This window comes from Gymnogyps californianus, chromosome 1, assembly GCF_018139145.2.
Source record: "Gymnogyps californianus isolate 813 chromosome 1, ASM1813914v2, whole genome shotgun sequence".
Taxonomy (NCBI): domain Eukaryota; kingdom Metazoa; phylum Chordata; class Aves; order Accipitriformes; family Cathartidae; genus Gymnogyps; species Gymnogyps californianus.
This window is the reverse complement of record NC_059471.1, coordinates 72167683-72192802: the sequence shown is the minus strand read 5'-3', so window position 1 is coordinate 72192802 and position 25120 is coordinate 72167683. Positions and strand designations below refer to the sequence as shown.

Sequence of the window (25120 nt, the reverse complement as noted above, 5' to 3'; positions counted from 1 at the left end):
AGTGGTTAGTAAGACTCAGGACAACTCTGTGAAAGGAAATAAACACTGGTTTTCCTCCATCAATAAGCGCAGTGATGCACAATAAATGACTTGCAGAAAGCATTGCAGTGAATCAGTGGCAGAGGCCAGGCAAAAATCAGATCCCTGTCTAGTGCTCTCCTTGCTTTGCATCTGAGATCAGTCTGGACACATTTCTGGAAGGATTTTTTGTCTCATTTCCTCAATGATTTTAGATTGGCAAGCTTTTAATTAAGTGTCATACTTTCATATGAATTCTAAAAAGGACAATTAAAGAAAAGCATCTTACTGCTTCATTGCTTACAGCAAGTCTAATTCAGGAGGGTGAGTTGAGTACTTGAGAGCAGAGGCAGGGTTTGACTTTCAGATTTGGGGAGGCAGGATGCTGCAGCTGAAACGAGGTGGAAGGGAACTGGTCTCTCAGCAGCTGAAGCCAGTGGGGGCACACAGAGCGTCTCTGAAAGACTTGCACCTTGTCGCCAAGACACTTTTCACATAAACATCTGAGTCTCTTGGAGATAGAAAGACGGTCTGGGAGGCCAGTGCCCTTCAGTCCTGTCCCCTTCCCCACATTTTTCTCTTCCCAAGACTCTGCCCAGCATGCGTGGAGGCTAGGAAAGCAAGATTTTCTTCCAGTAGCTTTCTCTTCATTATTTAATACCTCACAAATCCATCTATTCCCATTGTTCTCTTTTGGGCTTGAGATGTGGTGGGTAGGAAACATTGTTTTGGCCAGATACTAATTACTGGGTTCAAAACCAAGCGATGGTTATTAGTCTGCAAAGCACAGGAGATGATCAAGTGGGCCTTGTCACGTTAAAAATCAATAAACACAAATATCATGGACTTAGATCCTGAGACAGTATGAAGGAGGGAAGCTTCACTGGAGAACCTAGCCCTGTTGTGACAGGAGTGTTGGGATATGAGTTAAGGTGAGTCTTAAGTACAAAACTCATTTATTTGGGTGAAACATGGAAATAATAGACATCTTCCCAAAGATTACAACAAGGCTAGGCATTCATTCTTCATGTACAAACCTGATATCTTATTGTGGTATCTCAGACTAGACTATCAATTCTTTTGCTGGGGTTTAACATTTTACATAGTAAAAGGTAATGTTTGACATAATGTAAGCTAAGAATCTATGTGGTCTCTTTGGAAATAACACGTAGAAAATAGAGACATCACATGTACAGTGTGGCTTTAATCCTTTCAAAAGGAAACAGTGACTGAAGAAATGCTAGAGTGGAGGAAAGCCAGAAGAAATGAGCTGGGAAAAGGTCAGAGTGCACAGCTTGATGGCAACAAACCCAGCAGATATATTCATTTGCCTTCTATAGAAGAAGATAATCTGTATTAGAAAGAGATGTGTTCTCTCAAATAGATGAAAATAATTTAGTTTTGACATCCAGTTACCTTTTATAAAAACAGTATCATGTTAGTGATAATGAACTAGTGTTCGTCTGTCACTGAACCTGTGTTCATGCTGATGACTTGGGACCTTTTTTGAAAAGTAGCCTCTGACCTTAGGTAAGATTTCTTTCCTAATGTGTTGGCCACTTGCTGATGGTCCTTAAGATAGTTTTGAGTTTAAATACTGTTTATCTTTGCTATATATTTTCTCTCTCATTTATTACCCATGTAATCACAGATTTTCTACATTTCACAGTACTGTCACATGAATTCTTAATGCCTGCTCTGCATTGCATTGCTTTTTATTTACTCATTGAATGGCGGATGTTATATTTTAAGTACAATTATTTTTATCTGTGCTGCTATATGCTCTTAGGTCCCTGGGACAGATTCCTTGTATTCACACAATTTCCAGTATAAGGCCAAATAAGAGGATATTTTTTCAGGAGCATTATGAATGGGACTTTTTCTTGCTAAAGACCTCTTTATCCTCACAAAATTTGCCAACTGCCTTTTAGAGTGAATGCCTGAAGCAAGCAGCCTCTATGGAAACAAGGTCGTGCTCACATACGTTGAATGGAGCAGGGCTCTAAGCCAGTGCACTTGTCCAGGGGACAAGTCCACGTAAGGGGACCTGCAGGATGTTAGAAAACACGATCTTCTGCTCAAAGGTCTTTGTGGGGCTGTAAACCCAGAGCATCGAATCCAGGTGAACCACTTAATGAGAGTGGGCTGCATCTGTCACTAGTACGGCACAGTTTTTCATTTTTATGCTAGATTTAATTTGGAAAATTATGTCAAGAGTCAGATAAGGTCTACCTCTGACAGCCCATAACCCGATAGAAGGGATGTACACGGCTGTGATATGATGCTACTTTTGATAGGCTGAAGAGGGGATGAGTTAGAAGGCATCTTTGTGTATATGACTAAAGCAGCTCTTTCTAAATGGCTGGACTTCATAAAGAGATATCCAGGAATGTGCTGGACTGATGTCCCCAAAAAATGTTACCTTCTCTCATAACACTACCATACCTCTTTTTATATTTTTCTTTATTATTCTTGATATTTTGTTTAGAAGCACAGGTTTTTGGATTCATATGATATTGCGAGACTCTCATTTAGAAGGACAGCAAGTTGCTAGCCCTCATGCCTGGTAATAGGGAAAATATATGAAAGCCATGGAAATATGATGTTATTATTAAATTAATATGAAAGAAAAAGGACACAAATGTTATAATTTAAAAAAAAGACAGCAGCCCTGTAATTTTAAACTCCTTTTGCTGTTGTGTAATTTTTAAGCATAAAGGATGCCAGTACATATTCCCCTTGTGCTGGATTTTGGTCAGCACAGTGTGTGATTGGGAGGGAGGGGATGGAAACTCAAGGAAAGAGGAGCTGTTCACTTACCAAATGGTATCTGCATCTTCTTAAACTTAAGAAGCAGGAAAGCTTCCTGGTATTCACAGGGGCATCCTGGCAATAAGCTGCAGTCAGTGACCACAGATACAGTTTTCCCATGGCCTTTCGCTGACACTGTTAGTTACACTGAGCTAAAGGGAGTACAGAGTGGACAAAAAAATGCTGCCTGACAGAATAGCATTTTGCACTCGTTTTACATAAGCTAGGAGGGAGCACACCTGAGATCTAAAGCACAGCAAGGCTCAATACCACCAGTTCTTTCCTACTCACAGATTTTCACTTTTTTTTTTTTTTTCCTCATGCCAAGTGATCTACCAGGGTGAGGTTTTTTTTCATTCCACTTAATGGAGATGCAATCAAAATGGAGCATCACTTTGAAAAGCATTATGTATTGCACATGCTATTCTCCTTCAGGTTGCAGGTTATAGCATCATGTTTCACTGGGTGGTGGGAATACTATCTAAAATTACCTGGAACAATACCCACACTAATTACTGTCTCTGTTGTGAGTTTCAACTCTGGTTTCATAAGATTGCCAGGCAGATGCATTTCTCAGGTTGTTCCTTTTGTCTGGGATGTAATTATAGGTAACACCAGGTATTCACAGACTTTATAACTGCTTTAAAGGGAAGCTGCCCGTGACAGCTGACGCATGTTGGATGCCTACCACTAACTGGCCAGTTAAAGATGCATCTGTAGCATCATCTCAAACAAACCCTCTAGAGTTGTCTTTCCCAACTTTTAAAGGGATACAGCCAGTTTAATAATTACGTTCCCATAGATTTTCTTTTCTACATCTAGTATACCTATAACTAATGATAGCAAAGGTCTTCAAACTTGTAAGACATGAAGCTCTCAGTTTTCACTGTGTTCAGAAGTGAACAGGTGCTGAGGGCCCCAATCTCTTCCTTTATCTTGACTTTCTGAAGAATGCAGGTGGGCATCGAAATGACATCCCACTCTGCACAAAGCATCTCTCTAGCCATCATGTAAAATAACTAAGACCTGAAGTGTTTATGAGGGAGGAAAAAAGTATTTTCCTTCTGTTCTCTAAAACAAGACTTTGAATTTCACTGTAGGAAACGTGTTCTAGCAAAGAGGTCACTGGACTGCCTCTTATGAGACCTCAGTTCACATCCCAGCTTGAAGACAGATCTATCACCTAAAGCAAGTAATTTGAAGTTTGAGCCAGGAGGTGGTCCTGCACATGGGTCAGGGCAATCCCAGGCACAAATACAGGCTGGGCAGAGAATGGATTGAGAGCAGCCCTGAGGAAGACTTGGGTGTGTTGGTTGACAAGAAGCTCAACATGACCCGGCAATGTGCGCTCACAGCCCAGAAAGCCAACCATATCCTGGGCTGCATCAAAAGAATCATGACCAGCAGGTCGACGGAGTGATTTTGCCCCTCTACTCTGCTCTGGTGAGACCCCACCTGGAACACTGCGTCCAGCTCTGGGGCCCCCAACATAAGAAGGACATGGACCTGTTGGAACGAGTCCAGAGGAGAGCCATGAAGATGATCAGAGAGCTGGAGCACGTCTCCTATGAGGACAGGCTGAGAGAGTTGGGGTTGTTCAGCCTGGAGAAGAGAAGGCTCCGGGGAGACCTTATAGCAGCCTTCCAGTACCTAAAGGGGGCCTACAAGAAAGGTGGAGAGGGTTTTTTTACAAGGGCACGTAGTGATAGGACAAGGGGTAATGGCTTTAAACTGAAAGAGGGTAGATTTAGATTAGATGTAGGGAAGAAGTTCTTCACTGTGAGGGTGCTGAGGCATTGGAACAGGTCGCCCAGAGAAGTTGTGGATGCCCCATCCCTGGAAATGTTCAAGGCCAGGTTGGATGGGGCTTTGAGCAACCTGATCTAGTGAAAGATGTCTCTGCCCATGGCAGGGGGGTTGGAACTAGATGATCTTTAAGGTCCCTTCCAACCCAAACCATTCTATGATTCTATGATAACTATTAAGAGCATTCCTGTGTGCCTGGAATTCACGATACAAAGCACTGAGGACTGTCAACATTTTGGAAACCAAACAGGAAACAATTTCAGACTTTTTTCTAGGGCAGCACACTAACAAAAGAAATAATTAGCAAGGAGGAAGAAGACCAGGAAAGGAATTAATGTGGGTTTGTGTGTTACAATCACCTGGTTTTCATACAATGTCATCTTGGGAAAAGCCAATGGTTACTGGAGATTGCATGGTTTGTGAAGCAGATAAGTTAATTCTTAAACCTTTTTTATAAGAGTCACATGCTGAAATCATACCACCAGGCAGATGATGTCTGAACAGGTTGTATTCAAAAAGGCAAAGTATATTAACACAGATTCAACACTGAGCTGACACAGCTACATGGCTCCTGGATCAGTGGTTGTTTATTTTAGGCAGCTCAAGCCATGGCTGTAATAGCTAATCCAAAAAAATGTAGCCTTAGAATATGCACCTCATGAGATCTCTAAAAGCAAGTTTTCTTAACTACTCCCTTTCCATCAACAAGCATCAGTATCTCTCAGCGTACATGCACTTAAAATTAATCCACCAAATTCGAACAAGTTTTTTTTTGGGTGATGCTCTGGTCTCTTATGTACTACTTCAGCCAGTTTGATGTGTTAGCTTAAATTGATGAAGAAGGTATGGGCATATGTTCCCTTTTGCAGCGTACGATACAGAATGGTGCTGTCCAGGGGGACGGATAACAAGGAGCATCTGGGAGACTGGAATGTCTTGGATCACCACAATCGTATTAGACAGGCTTAACACTGAAGGCTCCAAAGCATGATCTAAGAACTAAAGATCAGAGCAGACCTTCAGAGCAGTAATTTGCTCAAATGTGGTGGAACTTATCTATTTATCCTTTGAAGGGGGCTCAGGGACAACATCCCCCTCAGAATAGTTCTAAAATATTCTACTGTAACATCAAGTACCCTCTACTTCCGATTCCTAGAGAAGCTTTCCTTAAAGTCTGGAGTGTAACCCTCACTCTCGAACTGTCGTATACAGCTGTTCTAAAGAGACAGACAGACGAACCCACTACTGACAGAATTTTCCTTTAAAAAAGTAGAATACACAGCTATTGAATATGCAGCGAGTACAAAAGCCGTACTATTTCTGCATCAGCTTGTGCTTGTTTGTGTGTGTGTGTATGGAAGGAACAAAATGACAGCATCCCTCACACTGGGTTGAGGACACTGGCTTTACTCTTACGTGGAAGACAAAGGGCTTGTTTCAGAAACTGTACTGTTCAAAGCCCAAATTTTCTGTAGAAATTTCTGTAGAAAAGTATTCCTTTTAGAATTTCTAGACGGGAAATAGCACAATGTGGATTACTTGGAACCAAGGACTGGAAGGCATCAATTCATCTTTCGAGTCGGCCTCCCTCAATGACCCCTATTACACTTGCAGGCAATCCAACCTACTAATGGGGTCTGAGAGCAGCTGCTCTCCAGTTTGTTCCTCATCCCATCTCTTCCGGGGACCAGACTTCTTCACGCTTCCCAAATCCCAAAGCTCAACTCAGCACTTAACTTCTAGGTAGATTTCTTGAGCAGACCATCACAAGTGTAACGCGGGATCAATCAGCGATCAAAGACTGCCCCGTCAAGTTCAAATAATCCAGCATTAAGAGCTGAACAACAGGGATCTTGTTTGGTTATTACTGTCTCCATGCATTTCTTTAATAATTACTTCCTGCAAGCATCAAGCACAGACTTAAGCACTAATCATTACTAAAGTTACATGCTGAGTTCATGCATAAGCCCCATAACTTCAAAAGCTATACGTGAACATTTCTCATCTCTTTGTTGTATAATACCCTTTCATGGCTAACACATGCCAGACCAGGTACCATTTTGTGATTAGTCTAGGCTCAGGAATCTTATTTAGTCATGTCCTTACATATACTATCTATCTGCTGCAAGCAATTAATCACATGCAACCGGCGTCCTTTCTAGGTATTGCGTATCGTCATCATCTTCTCATCTATCAGCCATACTGCCACTAGATCACTGTCGACAAGTTAAGCTTTGTGCTTTTCAAGTCTGTACAGCTGACATTCATTTGAGTTGGTGTTCTCTGTATTGTTTACGCTTCTAGCTTGCTGACCTAGGTCTTATTATCGTGCACACTTCATTATTTAATCTGCACTGCAAAATCACTGAGCTCTACCGTAGAAGAATAATCTGTTCCTCATTACTCAAACCTGAAGAATTTTCCAGTTCTTAAAGAATTTGTAAGTTTCAGCCAAAATAAAATTCTTGGATTTGGATTGTTCACCTCAAAGTAATACGCAGATCAAGAATGGAGATGTTACCAAGAGAACCGTTCAATGACAGTTTTAATGTTCATTCAAGACAGAAAATGCAGAAAGCAGACATGAAAGTAAAGACTTGAACATGACAGATCTATGAGGCTGCTACTTCAAAATAAATTTAAACTTATTAGTACAAACGGTCTCAACGTCCCCTTTTACCCAAACCATGCATTCCTGCAAACTCTTTGTATCAGCAGTAGAGTGCGTGTGGCCATATTACAAACCAGATGAAGGAAGAGGTCCAACTGAAGATTAACCTAGAAAAAAAATCAGCAGCTTAAAGTGACATGAAACCACAGACTCTGACTAGGATTTGCATTGAGTTTGTAATGGGGCTATTCACACATGGAACTGAATAACCTCTAACAACGCACCATGCTGGAATCCTGACAAGCCCACATGTGTTTCCACACAGCACACAACTACATTAGACATGATTTTGTATTTCCACAGCCTATTCAACATAATTAGGACTCAGAGATGAGTCCTGCTAAGGCACTCTTAAAAATGCTGTTGGAACATTGGTTTCCTAAATTAAATTTCATGCAGCTGGATTGGGGGGGAAGCACTTTCTAGTGCATTTAGAGAGTTTGTGCATTAAAAAGGGGATCAACTCCAAGCAAGTCTACTTTATGCTTCTAGTAGATTAACGGGCAGCTGTGTACATCTTGAGCTGATTGCCTTCTCAAAGTGATGTCATAATGTTAGACGGAACTGTATGTAGTTTGCTAGAAATTTAGAAAAAGCACATGCAACTTTCTGATGGACCTTTTTAAAAGAAAAAAATAACCCACGGCACCTAGACCACCTTATGTGAAAGGATGCAAAAGTCATTTAGAATTAAAATAATTTTATTTCAATGTACATGAACAGAAATTAAATGTAATTTTTTAAACTTACTTACAGAGATATATTGCTGGGCTGGCCCAATCACAAGTGTTCTCCACTACAAGGCAGCAAGACTGACTAGACCCACTTCACTGCTTTTTGGACCAACTGAATTCAAAGTACCACCTCAAAAGGGTCCTTCAGCACACAGCAAACTATTTTTTTTGAAAATGAAAGGAAAACTCATCAACTCTTGACCTAGCCAGAAATTTTACATTGTGTTCCAAGGAAGATCTCCCTTGAAAATCCTGTCCATTACTGAAGAACGGTACACAGTATGCGGCGCTATATCTAAACTTAACGGATCAAGGTTTCTCCCAAATACTTTTCTCTATTCTACTCTCTTGTACAAAGCATCTGCTATAAAATCCACACATTCAAACCCACAGCATTATACAAACCCGTGAACAAGGCTGTTTTCAATATTGTTGTTGCTATGTGCTATTACTCGCTGTATCAGCTTTAACATGCAGCGTACATAGATGGCAAAAGGGCATTTCTCTTGACCATCTATTTCAGAATTCACAGAAGTTATGACTGTTTTTACAACTTAGAGTGCAATGTAGTTAAGTTATTCAATGTCATGATATGGCACCATAAGATAAGCAATCGTTTGTTAAAATGCACAATTCCTTTACTAATCGTTTTGTGGTGCTTTACTGATATTATCAGTAATAAGAAATTTAAAAAGACAACTGGTAGAGGAACTGATAGGGAAAAATCTTTTTAAAAAGTGTCTATCATCTCCTTTAATAAAGAAAATTAGAAAAAAAACCTGGAACTGTCAGATTCAAGGAAAACAATAGGAAGTAGTTCTTCACACAACACAGTTAAACTGTGGACTCCTTGCCATATGATGTGGATGCTAGGATACTATGAGGATTTAAACAGATTCTTCCTCTATGATTTTAACCAGCAAATGCTCTCAGATACAGAGTTCCCCAAGCCACAGGTTGCTTAAAGTATATTCTGGGGAAGCATTGCTATCTGCTCACCCTGTTTTTACTCTTCCTTGTGCATCTGCTTTTGGCCACTGAGACTGGATACTGGGCCAGAGGGACCTTTGGTCTGACTTGGTACAGTTGTTTCTAACAGTTACTTCAAAACACTTCATAAACTTATACATAAGACAAAGTTCATCATTTGCCACGTTATTTAGTTAGGACAACTCAGATTTTTGAATTACAAATGACTTCCAAAAGAGGAAAAAAAAAAAAATTTAAGCTTTTTTTCTGCTATGACTCAGTTGTATAAAACTGTATAGAAAAATGAGCATTATGTGCAGATGTAATGAAAAGCAGTGAGCTTTATAAAAAACATTTTTAGAAATGTACCAAGCATAAACAAAAGATGATTTACAAATACATCTAGCTGTTCTTCTAGTCATCATCAGAATCTGAATCATATTTCTTTCCTCTGATGGTCTTCTTATCCAACTTCGTAAAGCTTGTTCCAAATTTCTTTTGACTTTGAAAAGGTGGGTCCATCAAGTTTCCACTAGAGAAAAACAGTAAGACATGTTGATTAAAGCTGTATTCATGCAGACAGTAAGCAGCATCTCTAACTACCTGTTTCTCCAGAAAAACATTGTAAGAGAACACAACCCCTACTCCTTAAAGCCACCCTAAGTAGTATTGCGGTGTTGCTAGCATAGCACATCCTGGACAAAATGGCCTGGATAACTGTAGTTACGACAGGAGCGTGAGTGTGAACAGCACCTGTGAGTGGAGCTCTAGAGAAAAACTGTCTGAAAGGGCTTTTGCTGCAAACTGATCATGCTAAGACAGCCATCTGTCAGATTGAACAATAACCAGGGAATTACAGAGAGACTTTTCAAAACAAATGAGGAGCCAAAAGTACAAAAGAAGCTAAAATTTTGTAACAGGGACTTCGGAGTAGAAACAGATGAGTCAAAACTGGGTTTTGCACTGCCAGAAGTCACCTTGTACTATCTCTGCCTAGGCCAGACAGAGCAGCTTCCCCATCGAACACTGCACTCCAGCTAGTGGAGTATGGAGGGACTCGGGACTCAGTGTGCATGTATGAGCCCGTAGGGGCTTTCTCACCAGCGTGTGGGTCCACATGTTGTTGGGAACAGCAGGTGTTCACATAAAGCTGGAGCACCCATATCTCCTACAGCGGGGGTGCGCAAGGAGGGGAATCCCCTCCCCTTGCTCAGAAAAGGGTGCTTGTGCTTTCACTCACATGACCTGTGAGGCGTTTGCATCTAAGTGTCAGTGAGTGAGCAATTAGAACCCTCTGGAATTAGCTATAGAAGGGTGTTTAGAAATTTGTTGGTATTAACATTTTGTAAATAACATTTTGCTGATATTGATCCTAAATGTACAGTTCACTGATTGCTAGTTAATTACATGTCAGTAGTAAGTCAATACACCACTTGAATCCTGATTTTGGTCAAACAGTGTGACCTGAACAGTTTTTCCCCTAAATACAGTATATCCTTTCACCATCTGCTATCCCACAGGTTGAAGGAAAAGAACTGTTTCTAGGCTCTGAGGAGGACTATCTCCTTTTCAGGAACTCCAGAGCACCAGACATTACATTCAGAGCAGCGTGGAGATGCAAGACTTGTACATAAATGGATGTCTCCTGGAATGGATCTCCTGGGCTGTGCAGATATTGTGGCTCACTTTGCAAAGCCAGGGTACCAAACTCAGGATCTGGCAAAATGAACAAAGAACGAAACAACTCCTCCACTCCACCAGGAGCTAAGAGCGGAATACACAGTACTAGTAGAGTCAAATAGGAAGCAAAATTATGCCATAAGCCAATGTACTAACATTTAGCAAATTCAATGCAGCTTGGTACAGGTCCACTGAAAGATTTCTCCCATAAAAGGCTGTTGCTGTCTAGAATATATATCCATGCTGTCTTTGATTCCTCTGCATATTACTGAACTGGGAAGCGGGTATTACCACTTGTTTTGAATTATAAATTTTCATTTCAGTCATTTCATCTGAAGTTCAACAGCTACTAGGCTAAATTGAATAGTAGTTTCTTTGCCTTTGAGATACAACAACAATTCTTGCCAAAATTTGGAAGTCAGACATTGAAATAAATTCAGATAATGAAGTTTAAAATAAAAAAAAGCCAAAGACATTCAAAACACAAGAGCAAAATTAACCTAAAAAGATAAAGACGACATTTTAGCCACACTGGAAAGCAAAGCAGAAAGTTCTGGTAAATAATTCTCCTGTAAAGTTACGCTATTGTGGTGACAGTTATCTTCTACTGCTGTCTATCCTGTAGTCTTAAATGTGGGATTTATGATGATTATATTGTACTGCTACACAAATAATTTATTTGCTCTTCTGCAACTTATTTTCGCTTTCTGTACTGTTCATTGGAAAAAAACCCATATTCATGTATGTAATATGGACTAAGATGCAGTTTAAGGATGACTTGCTGAGTTTTCTCTGAAGTGGATTAAAAATGCTCAAACTCTACTGCATTGCAACTGTGACATCTAAGCATCTATAGCTGATTTAGAAAGGATTACATTAGATGCATGACTCAGAGGCGAAGCAGCGTAGCTACTCTATACATCTCACGGCAAGAACTCTGCTTATTTTTGTTCCTGTACAAAAAGGACAACGTAACGCTCATTATAATGTCTCAATACTTTGCCAAAGAGACACTCTCTTCTTTCCTTTGCCAAAGTACACAGATTAAATAACCGGATTAAACTCTCATGTGTCTTAAGCATACAACTTATCAGTCAAAGTCACAAACTTTTACAGATTCTCCTGTCTGCAAGCGTGTTCTCCTTGCACTGTATCTGAAAATAAAACAATCACAAAACAATTAGTTACCTGTAATTAATTACGTCTGCACAGCCTAATCTCCATTCTAAGGTCTCTGTAGTGAAGTCATCAGTGTTACCAAGATCAGTAAAGCCCACAACATAGTCTTGTGTTTTTCCATCTTTTACTAGTGCTAGAGTGGGAATTACTTTGATGCGCAGTCTCTCGCACAAGAAAGGAGATTTTTCAGCATTTAGTTTCAAGAATTTTGTCTCAACGTGCTTTTTTGCCAATACAGTCAAATGTTTGTCCATTATTTGGCACCTGTGAAAAAAACCCAAAATACATAAAGTGTTAGAATCAGTAAGCTGAAGAATATGTATTTTAGAGAAAGTTTAAAAAGAACAGTAAAGAGCTAGTTCTATCATGTTAATTCCTCAGATATGACCTTTGTAATTAAGAATTTAGTTTCAAAAGAAACTGTATTTCAAAGGTAGCTGGATTTAATGATTAACAGAACAACAGCCTGGAGTACCTTGATTGCACAATTACAGCATCCATTTCTCTAATTTCTTCCTAATTACTCCCACATACACCTGAAAGCCTCTCTCATTTCTTGAGGCCTGCATTTATTGATGAAATTTCCCTCTGACTTCTATTCTTCCTGCTCTAGCTTCACTGCCTGTCAGCTGGAAAAATTTCTCTATAATGAACTTCACATCTTCAGAAAAGTACTCTCAACATGTTACAGCGTTTTGGTTTTTTTCAGTCACTACCTCCACAACTGAGATGCAGTAACTCACTGTACAGAAAAAAAATGATTTGCACAGACTGCTTCAGTAGTGCTATAGGCAAAAATATTTCACTTTTCTGTTGCAATGGAATAGGTGAGCATACAATTATTGTTTCTCAGCTAAGGGACAGTAACATGAACTGCTCAAAACACTTGTCAAATGGCAGAGATTTGTGGACCTGTCACCTGAAATCTCAACTTGCTGGATTGTCTTCTTTAAGTGGTTTGGCTTAGCTGCATGAACTCTGTGATGTGACTCTCCTTTAACTCAAGACGAGAGCCAAGCAGATCAAAAAAAGCTGGAGTGGGCAAGGATGAAAGCAACTTGATACTGTGGTTGGTAAACCTGACACACTAGCTTCAAGCTGGTTGTCAGCATGACACATTTTACAAAGAACTTTCTCTAAAAGAAAAAGTCTGAGAGTGTCCGAGTCTACAGACTTTGTTGGTTCAAGAAACAAGAACCAAACCACCCAAACCTGTTCCAAGCTACTTTATTTGCAGAGACAGTCTTTCAACTTCTTTGAGTAAAAGCTAGCCAAATACAACCACTTCAGATATTTCTGAAACTTAAACATTTAACTTAGAAAATGTAGGACGCAGATACCTCACTGCATAATCCAGCTTTGACCTCTTTCAATTTCTCACATTGAGGTTTCAGTTTATATTCTATAAGCTAGAGAGAACATAACACTTTGGGGGGGGGCGGGGGGGGGGGGGGGAACACAACCAACCAACCAAAACCAGTACAACTGGCACCTCCTTCAACAAACTACTCTACTTTGCAACTGCATTTTAACAGAAGACATTGAGACAGACCCTCTGAGGAACAGCCTACAACCCAGAACTTCCAAAATTCTTCCAAGGAAGTGGGAGATCTTATTTTAGGTTCCTATTCTGAGTCAGGACATATTCTCAGATCTAGGTCTCTCACACCCTAAAAAAGTGACATAATCACAAAGGCATAGGCACAAAGGGAAAGCAGCTGCAACTGGTATCCACAGATCCTTTCAAAGTAAAAGGTTAAATTCTGAAGATGCCTAGACAAGTTTTTGTTTACGTTTTTTATTTTCGTTTGCCAGAACTGTCCAGAATCTCTCTGTCTGGAATAACCACAGTGATCTTTTTGAAATGCTGTTCCTGTGTGGTCACTACGTTTACAGACCTGGCTCCCTCAAACTAAATCAATAATGAAACACAGCACACTCTCAAATATTGTCAAAGAAGTTATACATTTAGATTCTAATCAACTATGTAACAGAGTATTAATCGTTGTCAAATCATGTTCAGATTAACTGGAACGGAAAAAAATATTTAAAAAATCAAATGTCTTGAGAAGGGAGCAAGATTTGGAAAATGAAGGAATTTGAATACTTCTAAAAATGCCTGTTTGTGGGATTTGAAAGAACAGAAGAACATGTCTAGTTTTGTAGACCTCTGTAAACAAAAGGTTTCTTGAGCATAGCTTATTTACTATACCTGAATGTTGTATCTCTATAGAAATGGCAAACCACGTTTTTACTTTCTTTGACTTCTTGGAAAAAGTCTCTCTCACTTGGGATTTCTCTGTATTCTCCGTGTCCTTTTGAAAGCCACTCCTTTTGGAAAACATAAAAGGAAATAATTAGTATGGAGTCTGTTAGTCCTGCACCTGTCACGCAAGCTCTACAGCTTTTAAGAAAAATAAAAGAGGGGGCCTGCAGTGGAAACCCATTTCATACAGTAATAGAAGGAGAAACAAATTACTTCCCCCCTCTTTAGTTCTATTTTGAAAATACGCAAATGCCACTAGGCTAGACAATACTTTTGGATTGCCTCTTTCTCAACAACAGATAGGTGGTTGAGCAGTAAGGCTACCTTACTTATTTGGAAATACAAATTTTGTACAGAGCTGCATAAATTTCTGCAGTGCAGCCTCTCAGTAAGACTAGACTAGTTCAAAGAGAACACCAACGACAGAAAATTCTCAGCATTTGAAAACTGCTAATTGACAGCTTGGGCTACTCTCTCTAAAATGGTTTTGTACACTCAAAGAACTCTTGTCTAAAACTGATTCAAGTCACTACCTGTATTAAAATAGATTTCTAATTTTTTCCTCTATGAAAAAATCAGGGAGAAAAAAGCCTACTAATTCACCTGCAACAGATGATGTTTATCTATCAAATATACACTGAAGGTATCTTAATATAAGCCAGGCTTCCAGAAAACCATTCAGAAAATACATGCATACCATTAGTCATGAAATGTATGGAGAAACAGAATTTCACAAGCTGAAATTTACAGGCAACTTCAAAAACTGCCTAAGTGTGCAAATACAGTTTAGAAAAAGCTAATCTTCTAGATTTTCAACAAATGCACTTAAGAAAAAAAAACAGCTTCTACAATACTGAAAGTTAATTGTAGTGTATTAAAACAGGCACAGACTAAGCTAAATGATTAGAAGTACTGCAGTATGACAGAACTGGACAAAAAACTTTAGTTTCCAGTGGGAGAAAAAAAATTTAGATAAATCACTGTTCTTGATCTTGCAGTTTTGTCTTAGTAGAGTAAAAAACAAACAAACAAGGTTTCCAAGCAAACCAAAAATATCCTGTAAGCTAAATTAAGGTAGAACAAAGAATTTCCTGAACATTGTACACATTAAAAATGCATAGAAGTATGAGCACATGAAGAAGTCATCATAATGCAAATCAAGAACTGACTTATCCTTCATCAGTAGGTATGCATTAATTCCCCTCTGCACAATCCTATTCCAGAATAGTGTGGCAGTGTACTCCTTTTACTGAGTAGTGTCCTACTTCAAATTTGCATTTGAAAATGCATGAGAACAGTGACCTAAGATCAACTAACACGAACAAGTTTTTGCATGAGAACTACCACAGGTTCACATCCAAGAACATCCAAGTGTTATGACTCCTGAAAAAGGAAAACACTGGAATCAAATATAAACTGAACTTTTGAAGACAAGCAAATAGTGTGCCACTTTCTCTACTTCCGTGTTTAGAGAATCAAAGCCACTAACACTGCTTGTTCTCCAGCATCCCAACCATGCCATGACATTTTACCGCATTCCAGTTTCAAAGCACGGCATTAACTTTTATGGGTTCCGCCACAGCCAGAGCACCTCCTTTCAACCTAGTCACCTCCCCCCCAACCCAGTCTATTTCTTTGTTTAGGTTTGCTTAGATGGAGTAAGCTAAGAAACCTATGGCTTCCCTACTTACAATTCAGGTCTCACACCACATGTTACCAAAATTTTAGTGAGAACTATGTTTAAAGAGACTTTTTGGGGACCATAAAGACCACAATTTAGCATGAGGTATCAGGCACCAAAGCAGAATTTCTTTCCTGCAAGAAGAAATGAGCAGTCATACAAAGACAACATTTCATTGGGTTAGAAGGAATTGGACAAACGATTCCACCCTAGGAACAAGGAAAGACCCTGTATCATTCTTCTACCTTAAGAGAAGAGCATGCATCACTTACACGCTATAAGCAACAATCTCCAGAATTCAGAAGCTTAAGGAGCCTAAAGGCTTATGATTAGGTTGCCTATAAGGCTTATGCTTCCAGATAGCAACGCTCAGTGAACACAGACACACTCAAATCTTTGTACGAGACTCTTTATCCTGTCCTTATTGCAAACAATCACAGAGGTTCTTCTTCTCTCCCCCTGTTAAAAACCACAAAGCATGCACACATGGACAGACACTCGCTTTCCTGGATAATTTCAAATTAATAAGTACAGAAAGGTGAGGAAGAAGAGAAAAAAAAAAAAAAAAACCAACAGCAGCCTCAAAACACTTAGTTCACGTATACAATTTCCCTAGGATTTCCAAAAAGTCTGTTACACTGTACACATCAAGACTTTGTATTACTACAGGAATTACTTGTTTCTGTTGCTGGGCCTTTTTTAGTGCCTCAAGCCTCCTTTGTTTAAGGCATTCCAATTCATCTTCATCCATTTGGTCCAGCTTCTGTATTTCAGCATCCAGATGTTCTTCCACAACCTTGGTAGTCTGAAGTATTTCATTCTCCAGAACTTTTTGAAGTATTTCAACAGAGGTATCAGCAGCCATCTTTAACTAGAAAGTGATCTCTTCAGAGCTGTGGAAATAGTGATACATGGAATTAACATTTATACAAACACTTAACTAAAAGCATGACCTCTCTTACTTGCAGTTCACCCTGTAGAGAAACAAAATGCTATGCTATTTGAAGATAACAGTAGATAGTTCTTTTCTATATTGCAACCCCCTTTGGAAAATACTTTCACAGTGAAGACAGATGGCAACAAAGATACCAGTCAAGTCCTGTTCTCTCAATCCCAAAGGCAGCTGTTGAAAGTGCACAGGAACCTGAAATTACTTGTCAATATAAAGTAGTAAAATTCACCAGTTCCAAAGGAACACTCATCCTGAGCCAGATCCATGTACCTTTAATAAATATTCTGAAACTAGAAGATGCAATTGGAAAGCTCCAAGCTGCTGGCAGGAGGTGTGAGATGTAAGATGTCTCAGAATAAGTCTAAGCAATGCTCAGTATATAAGTTTCTGCGAGTAGTTTAAATGCAATTACTTTAAGTACCTGATGCATATTAACATATTTAAATCTGAATTACCACTCCTCTCTCCTCAACTAAAAGACAGACAAGGCACGCAACAGCAAATGCTTTAGGCCAATACACTGCTTCAATTAGTACAAGAAAATTGCTATAGCAAACACCACCCTATGGCAGCCAGCAAAAGGATTTAAAAAACCCCAACAACCACTACCTAATTGCTGTGTGAAGAAATACAGCTAAAATAATTTTCTGTAAAGTTCTCCCTGCCCAAAAACTTCAAAAGGCACAAAATACTAAGACTGGGGTGCATGAAGAGCTGGGGCAACATAATTGATTGTGGTCCCCAATAAACTTACACTACAAAAAACTGTCACTGTAACAAGTAACAGTTTTGAAATGGGGATGGTGCACAGTCACCCTAATCAGATGCTCAACCTGCAGGCCACGGATTTGATGTGCTGAATTTGGGTTCCAGAGTACTCTTGGCTGTACTTCAAAATAGCCAAACTACCAGTGCCATTGGCTTTGTGAACACCTTGCGTACAGAGGCAAGAAAGCATTTTAAGTAGCAATGGGCAAAGTACCAACATCACAGCAGCACTCCAAGTGTAATGCAACATCGGCAGTGCTAAGCCTGCTGCCACACTCCACATGTGTCACAGCCACACTTGCTCTGACCTGCAGCACCTTGAGCCCCTCTCCCCGAAGCTGTTAACTACAAAGTCCCTCCGTTAGTGTTTTCTATCCCCCTTTCTTGTATTTCCAGAAGAAATAAGAACCTTGCTAGCGCAGATCAGAGGCCACTAGGTCTTCAGGACAGGGAGGGAACCCTGCTCAGCTGGGGCGAAGGGAGGCTTGTCCTCCAAGCAAACACGAAGCAAAACGGAAAATCAACGCCAGCCAGTCTCCACCACAGCCTGAGCTCCCCAGAGGGCTCCCGGCTCCCCAAGCCGCAGAAGCCTGGGTGCCAACAAGCGCTTCCTACGCAGCAGGGGACCTGCGCCCAAGGCCCGCTCCCGGGGGACTCAGCACCACTGACGGGGCCGCGGTCCTGCCCGCTCCGCCAGGGAGGGGCGCCGGGGGCCCGGCCGACACCGCCCGCCGGAGACCGCCCGCAGCGGGGCCGAGGGCCGCCGCCGGCTGCGGGGCCGGCACACGGCGGGGCATCGCGCAGGCGCCGCGCGCCTCCGCGGGGCCGTTAAACAACGGTCGCCCGCCCGCATGCCCACCCACCCAGCGCCTGACGAGCTCTCCAGGGAAAGCCTCACCCTCCCCCGGCCACGGTGCCGGCCCCCACCGCAAGCGGCCGAAGCCCCGACACACAACCGCCACTCACCCCCTCCGCCGCGCCGCTCCCCGCCCCGCCCGCCTCGCCCACCGGCCGCGCCCCGCCGACGTCTCGCGAGAGCCAGGGCGGGGCGGGGCCGGCTGCCGCGTGCGCGCGCGCGCACGCAGAGCTCCCCGACGCGTTCATTGGCCGGGGTGGCGGGCGCGTCCCTGCGGCGGCCGGCGCCCAGCGCGCATGCGCCGCGCCGGTGTGGGTGTTGCACCTGCGGGCAGCAGCCGGGAGGGTGGGCGTGTGTCTGCCCCGCGGGAGGGGCGGGGCTCAGCCGGGGCCGCTCCCCTTCCGCGCCGCAGCTCCGCCCCGCGGGGACTACCGCTGCCGGGACGCGCTGCCCACCCACGTCCCGTCCCCCTAGCAACCGCGCTCCTCCCGGCATGCGCAGCGGCTTTCTCCACCTTTCCCTCCCCTGAGCCGCCGAGCGGACGCGGCTGGGGTGCAGCGCGGCTCCCCCGGCGCGCGGAAGCGGGGCCGCTCTAGGCTGCTGGCCTCCTGCGGCCGCGCTGCTCTGGGCGGGGCGGGACCGCGAGGGGGCGTGTCCTGCCCCGTCCCTTCCCTCACCTCAGTGTGGGGCGGGTTCGGGGCGGCGGCGGGCGGTCGTAACGGCTGTCGGCGGGAGCTGGGCGGGCCCGCCGCCGCTGCCCCCTCCGCCGCCGCCTTTCTGGGGGACTCCTTCTCGGGGTTCGGCGTGTGAGGCCGAGGCCGAGCCCCGCAGAGTGTCGGGGCGCGGCGGGGGCGTAACGGCCGGGAGCCGCGGGGCTGGGCCCCTCGAGCGATGCCGTGAGGTAAGGGCGGCCCGCGCGGCGCCTCGGCGAGGGCAGGCGGGGCTGGCAGGGGGCGGGGGCGGGCGCCGGCGCCGGGCTGCGGCGTGGCTCGGCCGGACGGCTCCGGCGGTCTCGTGGAGAAGATGGCTGTCTTGGAGTAGCCGGGGCTTGTCGTCACTTTGCTCTTGCAAGTGCGCTAGAAGATCCACAGATTTAAATAATGGGATATTAAAGTGTGTTTTCAAAAAAACAAGTGTTCTGCTTTCTTGTTTCCCGGAAATCTGACTCCCCGGTACTGAAGTATGCCGATGAGGAAGGTGGGGAGGGAAGATAAGCTCTTGGCCTTATCTGCAGTCTGCTGGGAGCCTGGGTGGGAGAGGCTGATAAGGAGTTGTAGCTCTATGAAGGCAGAGAGAAGTAGGAGGTGAGGGGTTTAGGGAGTGAAGCAAGATGGAGGTGGTGAGCCTGAGGCTGAAAGGTGAAGAGAGGCGTGAGGCCTGCTCTGTCCGCAAAAGGAATTACTCTAACGGGGTGATGACAACAGCAGAAAACGTGCAGCTCTCAAAGCATGTTAAATTGTGTGATGTCTGTGACTGCTGTTTTTCCTGCTCCATCTTGCTTTGCTCTGGAGAAGCATGGCCGGGAGGAGATGGGGTTGCACCTGAGAGCCCCTCTGCCATAATGCACAGTGTTTGCTGTCTAACTTCGGTGCCATATTTCTGTGAACATAGGCTGTCTTCTCCTGCCCCACAGCAGCAGCATCCAGGCTCTCCTGTCAGAGAGCACAGCACCATTTCAGCTCTCATGCTGCAAGACTTCTTGGAGGGGAGAGGAAGGAAGAGCTTTGTACACTGAGAAAATCTGGCGAGGAGGGAAGGAAATACCGTACTTTTAATGTTGCCGCCCAGCAGCCGAACTCCCTGCGGGGGAACCTCTTCTGTCCCTGGAGCTGAGTTTGATCGTTGCCTCTGCACTCAGCTATAAACCCAACCCTGCCGCCTCTGACCCCCCGTTTTGGCAGGAGGCCAGTCACCGGAGGGGTGGACGGTGGACTTCCGTTGTTCACGCTTCACCTCCGGCGCGGGGCAGTGCTGGGGACAAAGGACCAGCAGCGCCCCAGGAGGGGCCGTGGGAGCGCAGCTTGTGCGCAGGGAGGAGGAACGGCGAGGCGTACCGGGCGGCGCTTGCCGACGTGCCCTGCGCCTGGATTACCGCCGGGTCGCCGTGCTGCCACCATGCACCCTAAAAGCTTTCCCCTTAACCTCTCCGTTCCCCCACTTTGACCTAGCTGTCCTGTTTGCCTGCAGATAAAGGCTTTCCGAACGTGTTTATTTTGGCTATTCAGTCGGGTTTTGTGGCCAAACGGGCTACGATCCGGCCGGGAGTTCTGGGCCTCTGTGCAGCCCTCTGGGGAGGCAGGAGGGCTAGAGGGAAACTACAGGTTTGGGGCATCACTTAGATGTTTTCCAGGGCTGCCTGAGGACCGAACTGATGGGAACAGAGCCGATTTCAAGAAGCCGGTCGCTGCAGCCCCCGAGAGCAGCCGTGTCCCCGGCGAAGGGGCCGCCGGCTCTCACCCTCCTCTCCCTTCCCCTCCCCGGCCCGGGCCTGGGTCTGGGCCAAGCGGCGCCGCCTGCTCCCCCTCCGGCCGGCAGGGGGCGCCAGCGCCCGGAGGCGCTGCTCGGCCGGCGCCGCGGGCGCCGCTCGTCGCGTGCCGGCGCGGGGCCGGCCGGGACGGCAGGGGCGGGGCGGGCGCGTGCGCGGCGCGCGGCGGGGCGGGCGGTGGGGGCGGCTTTTACCATATGCACGGGGCTGCGCGCGGGCGGCCGGGCAGCGCTGAGGCGGGGGACGAGCGCCGGGGCCGCCGCCATGGGCAAGAAGCAGAAGAACAAGAGCGAGGACAGGTAGGGCGGCAGCGACCCCCTCTCCTCGCCCCCCTTCCCGGGCCGCTGACAGCAGCGGCGAGCGCCGGTGGCCGCGGCGCTGAGTCAGGCCCTGCCGGGGCTCGCGGCCTCGTCGGAGGTGGCGGGCAGGCGGGGCTCGCCGGGTCCGGCCCGGCCCGGCGGCCGTGGGCCGGGCGGCGTCGGGGCGGAAGGCCCGGTCGTGCCCCTCGGGGAGCGGCACCGGCTGTGCGTGCGGGCCCGGCCGGCGCCGGAGGCCCGAGGAGACGGCGGCCGCGGGCCGGGCCGCGGGGGGCGGCTGGGTGTCCCGCGGGCGGCGGTGTGGAGGGAGAGGCTGGCGGCCGCTGAGGCTGGCGTCGGCGGGAGGAACTTGGCCGTTGGCGCTGGAGCGGCTGCGTTGCTGCTGCTGCCGCCTTTGCGCTTCCTCTGAGAGGCGCTTCCCTGAGCCTCGCCCGGGTTCTCGGGGAGTTCGTCCGGGAGCAGGCAGTGGCAGACGGCCGTTGGTTGTGGGCGCAGATCTCGATTGTCAGCTAAAAATAGCTGCTTGGTTCAATTGCAGTGCTTGAAGTGTGTATTTTTCTGCGTTTTTTTTGTTTGTTTTTTTTTTTTAATGGGAGACAGTGCTATAGATCATGCTATAACTTAGTGATTTGTGCATGTTTAATAAATGCAGATGTTGGATATTTTAGTGGCTGGAGAATAAGAGGATCACTTCTACGGTTATGTGCATATCATCTTGGATACTACCCCATCTGTGAACTTTTTTTGTGTCTAAGAGATTCGTATAATGGCAGCTATATTAACCATATGGAACACTGACTGAATAACGTTGTGTCTATATATGCTAGCAGGAGAGAACATATTGTTACTTGTCACTGTAAAATAATAAATACAAAGATACAATCAATTTGGAGAGTGTTTTTAGTTCTTAATATTGACAAGGAGTTAAATGAAAACTGACATCTTAAAATGTGTATGAACTAGAAACTACAACTCCTTTTCCTCACCGAGACTGCTCATTTTATATATCCTTTTTGAGTCATTAAGTGTTTCTCTTATGAAAGTACTCCCTATGATGGCTATTTCACAAAATATTATTTGCTCTCTAAGCATTCCTGACTACCTAGAAATGTATTGCATTAAGATGTTGATGTTAGTGACTTAAGACTGTTACCCTTTACCAGGTTAGGGTGTAAACTGTTTCAATTTCTCTGGTCCTTTCTGGGTAATGAGTATTTTGCTAGTGAGGTATTTTGCTTGTCTGACTATTTTTCCTTGCACCTTTTGCCATATCATGTATGCTGCTTTGTAGTGTCTGTTGTTATCAGCTTGTTTCACGGGCTGTATTTCACAGGTATGTCTTGGGAGCAGCTCTGGCGAGGAGGTGAGTCAAGTGTGATTTGAGAAGGAAGAGGGAAGGGTTGGATCTTTGTGCTCTAAAGGAAAGAAGGCCTAGTGCTCGTCTTTGTACCTGGTGAGGTAGATGCCGGAATCATGCAGAAGCCTTTGGGTACTGAAGCACTGCTACTTGGGGCCCTTCCAGTGACAGCGGCTGCTATGCGGGGGATGCTTTGAGAATCTTGGTGCCTACTGGATACCTTGTTCTCTTTGTGTATCTCCGCATGTATTTCTGTGCGTCTGTAAATTACTGAGCACAGGCCTCTCTTAGGTGCTATGCGCAAAATCTCATTTATGTCTAAAAAAATGGAAGCATACCTTAAAAGAGAGGCCAAGAATTTATTGTTAGAATAATTGAAATCTTGAGAGCCTAATGATTATTAATTCAGATCTAATGGTTACAAAAAAAGGAAGAGCAGTAATGCAGTTAAAGTAGTTACGCTTACCGTCTCGCTGCTGCTCTGAGTCCTAAGGTCAGTGGTTTCATCCTGGTGGTGGTGAGCTGTTACGGCGAGTTGTGAGCATCAGGTGTCCTTCATGAGGAGCAGTACGATCATTCGTGTTGATGGTTTCATCTTCCTTGCTCTAGGATCCACTTGAGATCATTTTTTTTATGCTTGCTAACATGCTTGTATGCCTTTGCTCTTCATTGGTTTGCAGCTCCATGTTAAATGCAAATATGTAAAAGGCACTATATATTAGATACTATTTCTGGCTTGTTTGTTACCCCTAAAACCAGTTTTGTCCAGGTCTGCATTTCTCTTAGCCAACCGCCGGTGAGTTGCGGGGTGTCCGGTGCCAAGTCCTGTACAAGCCATCTCTGTTTATCCCATGCCTGCACTCCTCTCCGCTGCATCCTGTGTCTCCACTTCTCAAGGCCTCTGCTACCATACCAGGCCTGTATTTCTCTACACTACATCATTGTCGTAGAATATATTGTTCTATACAGAGTAACTGCTTGTTACTGCTATCTATATGAAACTATGGTTGCAGCATGCCTGGGTAAACAAAAGTAGAACCAATTAGGCATAGGCACCTGGTCAGTTAGAGAAATTGCTGTCACAGCTAAATCAAGTAACAGTTGCAGGCAGGTCAAGAAAAGTTCAGCCAAAGTAAGCCTGACAGGCTTTAGTCCTAAGGCCTTACAAATGCAGTACAGAGCTTATGGACTGCTACTAGCAGTGGCAATACTGTGTTACAGGGCTACATGGCAGTGGGATGGATGATGTGGAGGAAGAATTCACACAGATATGTGTTTGAGAAGGACAGGGTGGTTAGACTGTGTGTATTTTATAGCCAAGGAGTTTGAGGGGATGGGAGTGAGGATGGACCTGGAAAGCCAGTGATGTTTTGGAATAGGCTCTGTCTGCAGAGGTACCCTCATCATCTGGTGGTGTTGGTTCTAGCTGACACTCCTGTGAATGTCAAGTTCCCTTGAGGGAGAGGCTTTATCACATATTTGCATCTGTAGCTTGAAGTTGGCCTTCAACATTCCCCATCAGACTCCCATTCCCAGTAGAGCGAGAGAGGAATGGCACTGTGTAATCAAAGGCTTCCAGTCGGTTTTGCCTCCTGCATCTTCTGTTCTGTGCTATGCAGTGTTACTTGTTTTCTCCTCCTTTTCCTCTCTCCTTCCCCAGCAATTATGTTACGGATACAATCCCTTACATCCCTTTTGGCCACAGTTCCCAAAGCATGTGGCAGCTCACGGGCATAACTTGCAGTGCGGAGTAACCATGTGGGAAGGTGCAAGTGGTATGTCTGTGTTGTGAATATTGGTTTGAGAATTGATGTGACAGGAAGATTTTCTGCTTGTCTTCTGACATACTGAGACAAGTTATGGAAGGTACAAGTCATCTTTACTCTGCTTTTCTCCCCTCACACCCATAGCTTTGACTTCTGTTGTGTAGTTTCCTCCTCCCTTGTTTCTGCTGAGTACAGTAGAGGTCATACTGATGAGTTTTGATGTATGTCCGGGAAGTGTGCTGGTAAATGAGGGTGAGGATGAATCTTGTCATGGGAACACGGTATAAGTACATAGGGACAAGACCCTGAGTGAGATAATAGCTACAGTGAGCAGGGAAAGAGTGGGAATGCAGGACTGTTGCCTGTTACAAATACAGATTGTTACCTGAACAGATACACCTACAAATCTGTTTCTACTATACCAGCACCTGTGTTATGCTCCTCTGGAGCTCTATGCCACTTGATTGCTGTGCATCTGTCACTGAAGAACGTATTTATCTAGAACGGTCAGATACATGGTCACTGTAGGAAAAACTGAGTGTGGTATGTTAGGTGCTTTGTAAAGGTAGAGAGTGTCTTGGGTCATAAATAGCTCTTAAGCCATATGGAAGTTGCTTTAATTGTTTCCTCTTTGGAATTTTTATGGTTGTGTTGATCACTCATTTTCAAATGAAATGTCATACCTCATATTTTTACTGAAAGATTTGCTATCTGAGTTTTCAGGCTTTCCTAATGGAAGAGTAGGTGTTCTAATGTGTCGTCTAGCTCCTCCTGGGAGTGATGTGTTATGCTTTGGCTCTTGGA

The 25120-nt window shown here is 44.5% G+C and overlaps 2 protein-coding genes and 1 long non-coding RNA gene across 3 annotated transcripts in view; 2 read left to right on the top strand and 1 right to left on the bottom strand.

The window, feature by feature from the left end:
- Nucleotides 1-7986: 7986 nt before the first annotated feature.
- Nucleotides 7987-18028, bottom strand: TXNDC9 (thioredoxin domain containing 9). The gene is made up of 5 exons (XM_050908596.1): nucleotides 17945-18028; nucleotides 16492-16708; nucleotides 14081-14199; nucleotides 11878-12132; nucleotides 7987-9541 (listed from the first exon to the last, which is right to left on the bottom strand). The coding sequence occupies exons 2-5, from the start codon at nucleotides 16678-16680 to the stop codon at nucleotides 9424-9426; spliced, it is 681 nt and encodes a 226-aa protein (XP_050764553.1). The 5' UTR covers nucleotides 16681-16708; nucleotides 17945-18028; the 3' UTR covers nucleotides 7987-9423.
- A 1116-nt stretch (nucleotides 18029-19144) lies between these two features.
- Nucleotides 19145-20602, top strand: LOC127029520 (uncharacterized). The gene is made up of 2 exons (XR_007768206.1): nucleotides 19145-19292; nucleotides 20025-20602. It is a non-coding gene; the product is annotated as an uncharacterized LOC127029520 (long non-coding RNA).
- Nucleotides 20603-21101: 499 nt separating this feature from the next.
- EIF5B (eukaryotic translation initiation factor 5B) overlaps nucleotides 21102-25120 on the top strand; it is a 38074-nt gene continuing 34055 nt past the window's right edge. The window contains exon 1 of the mRNA XM_050915162.1: nucleotides 21102-21175. Coding sequence (XP_050771119.1) covers nucleotides 21141-21175 — 35 coding nt within the window. The 5' untranslated portion in view covers nucleotides 21102-21140. The remainder of the gene's footprint in view (nucleotides 21176-25120) is intronic.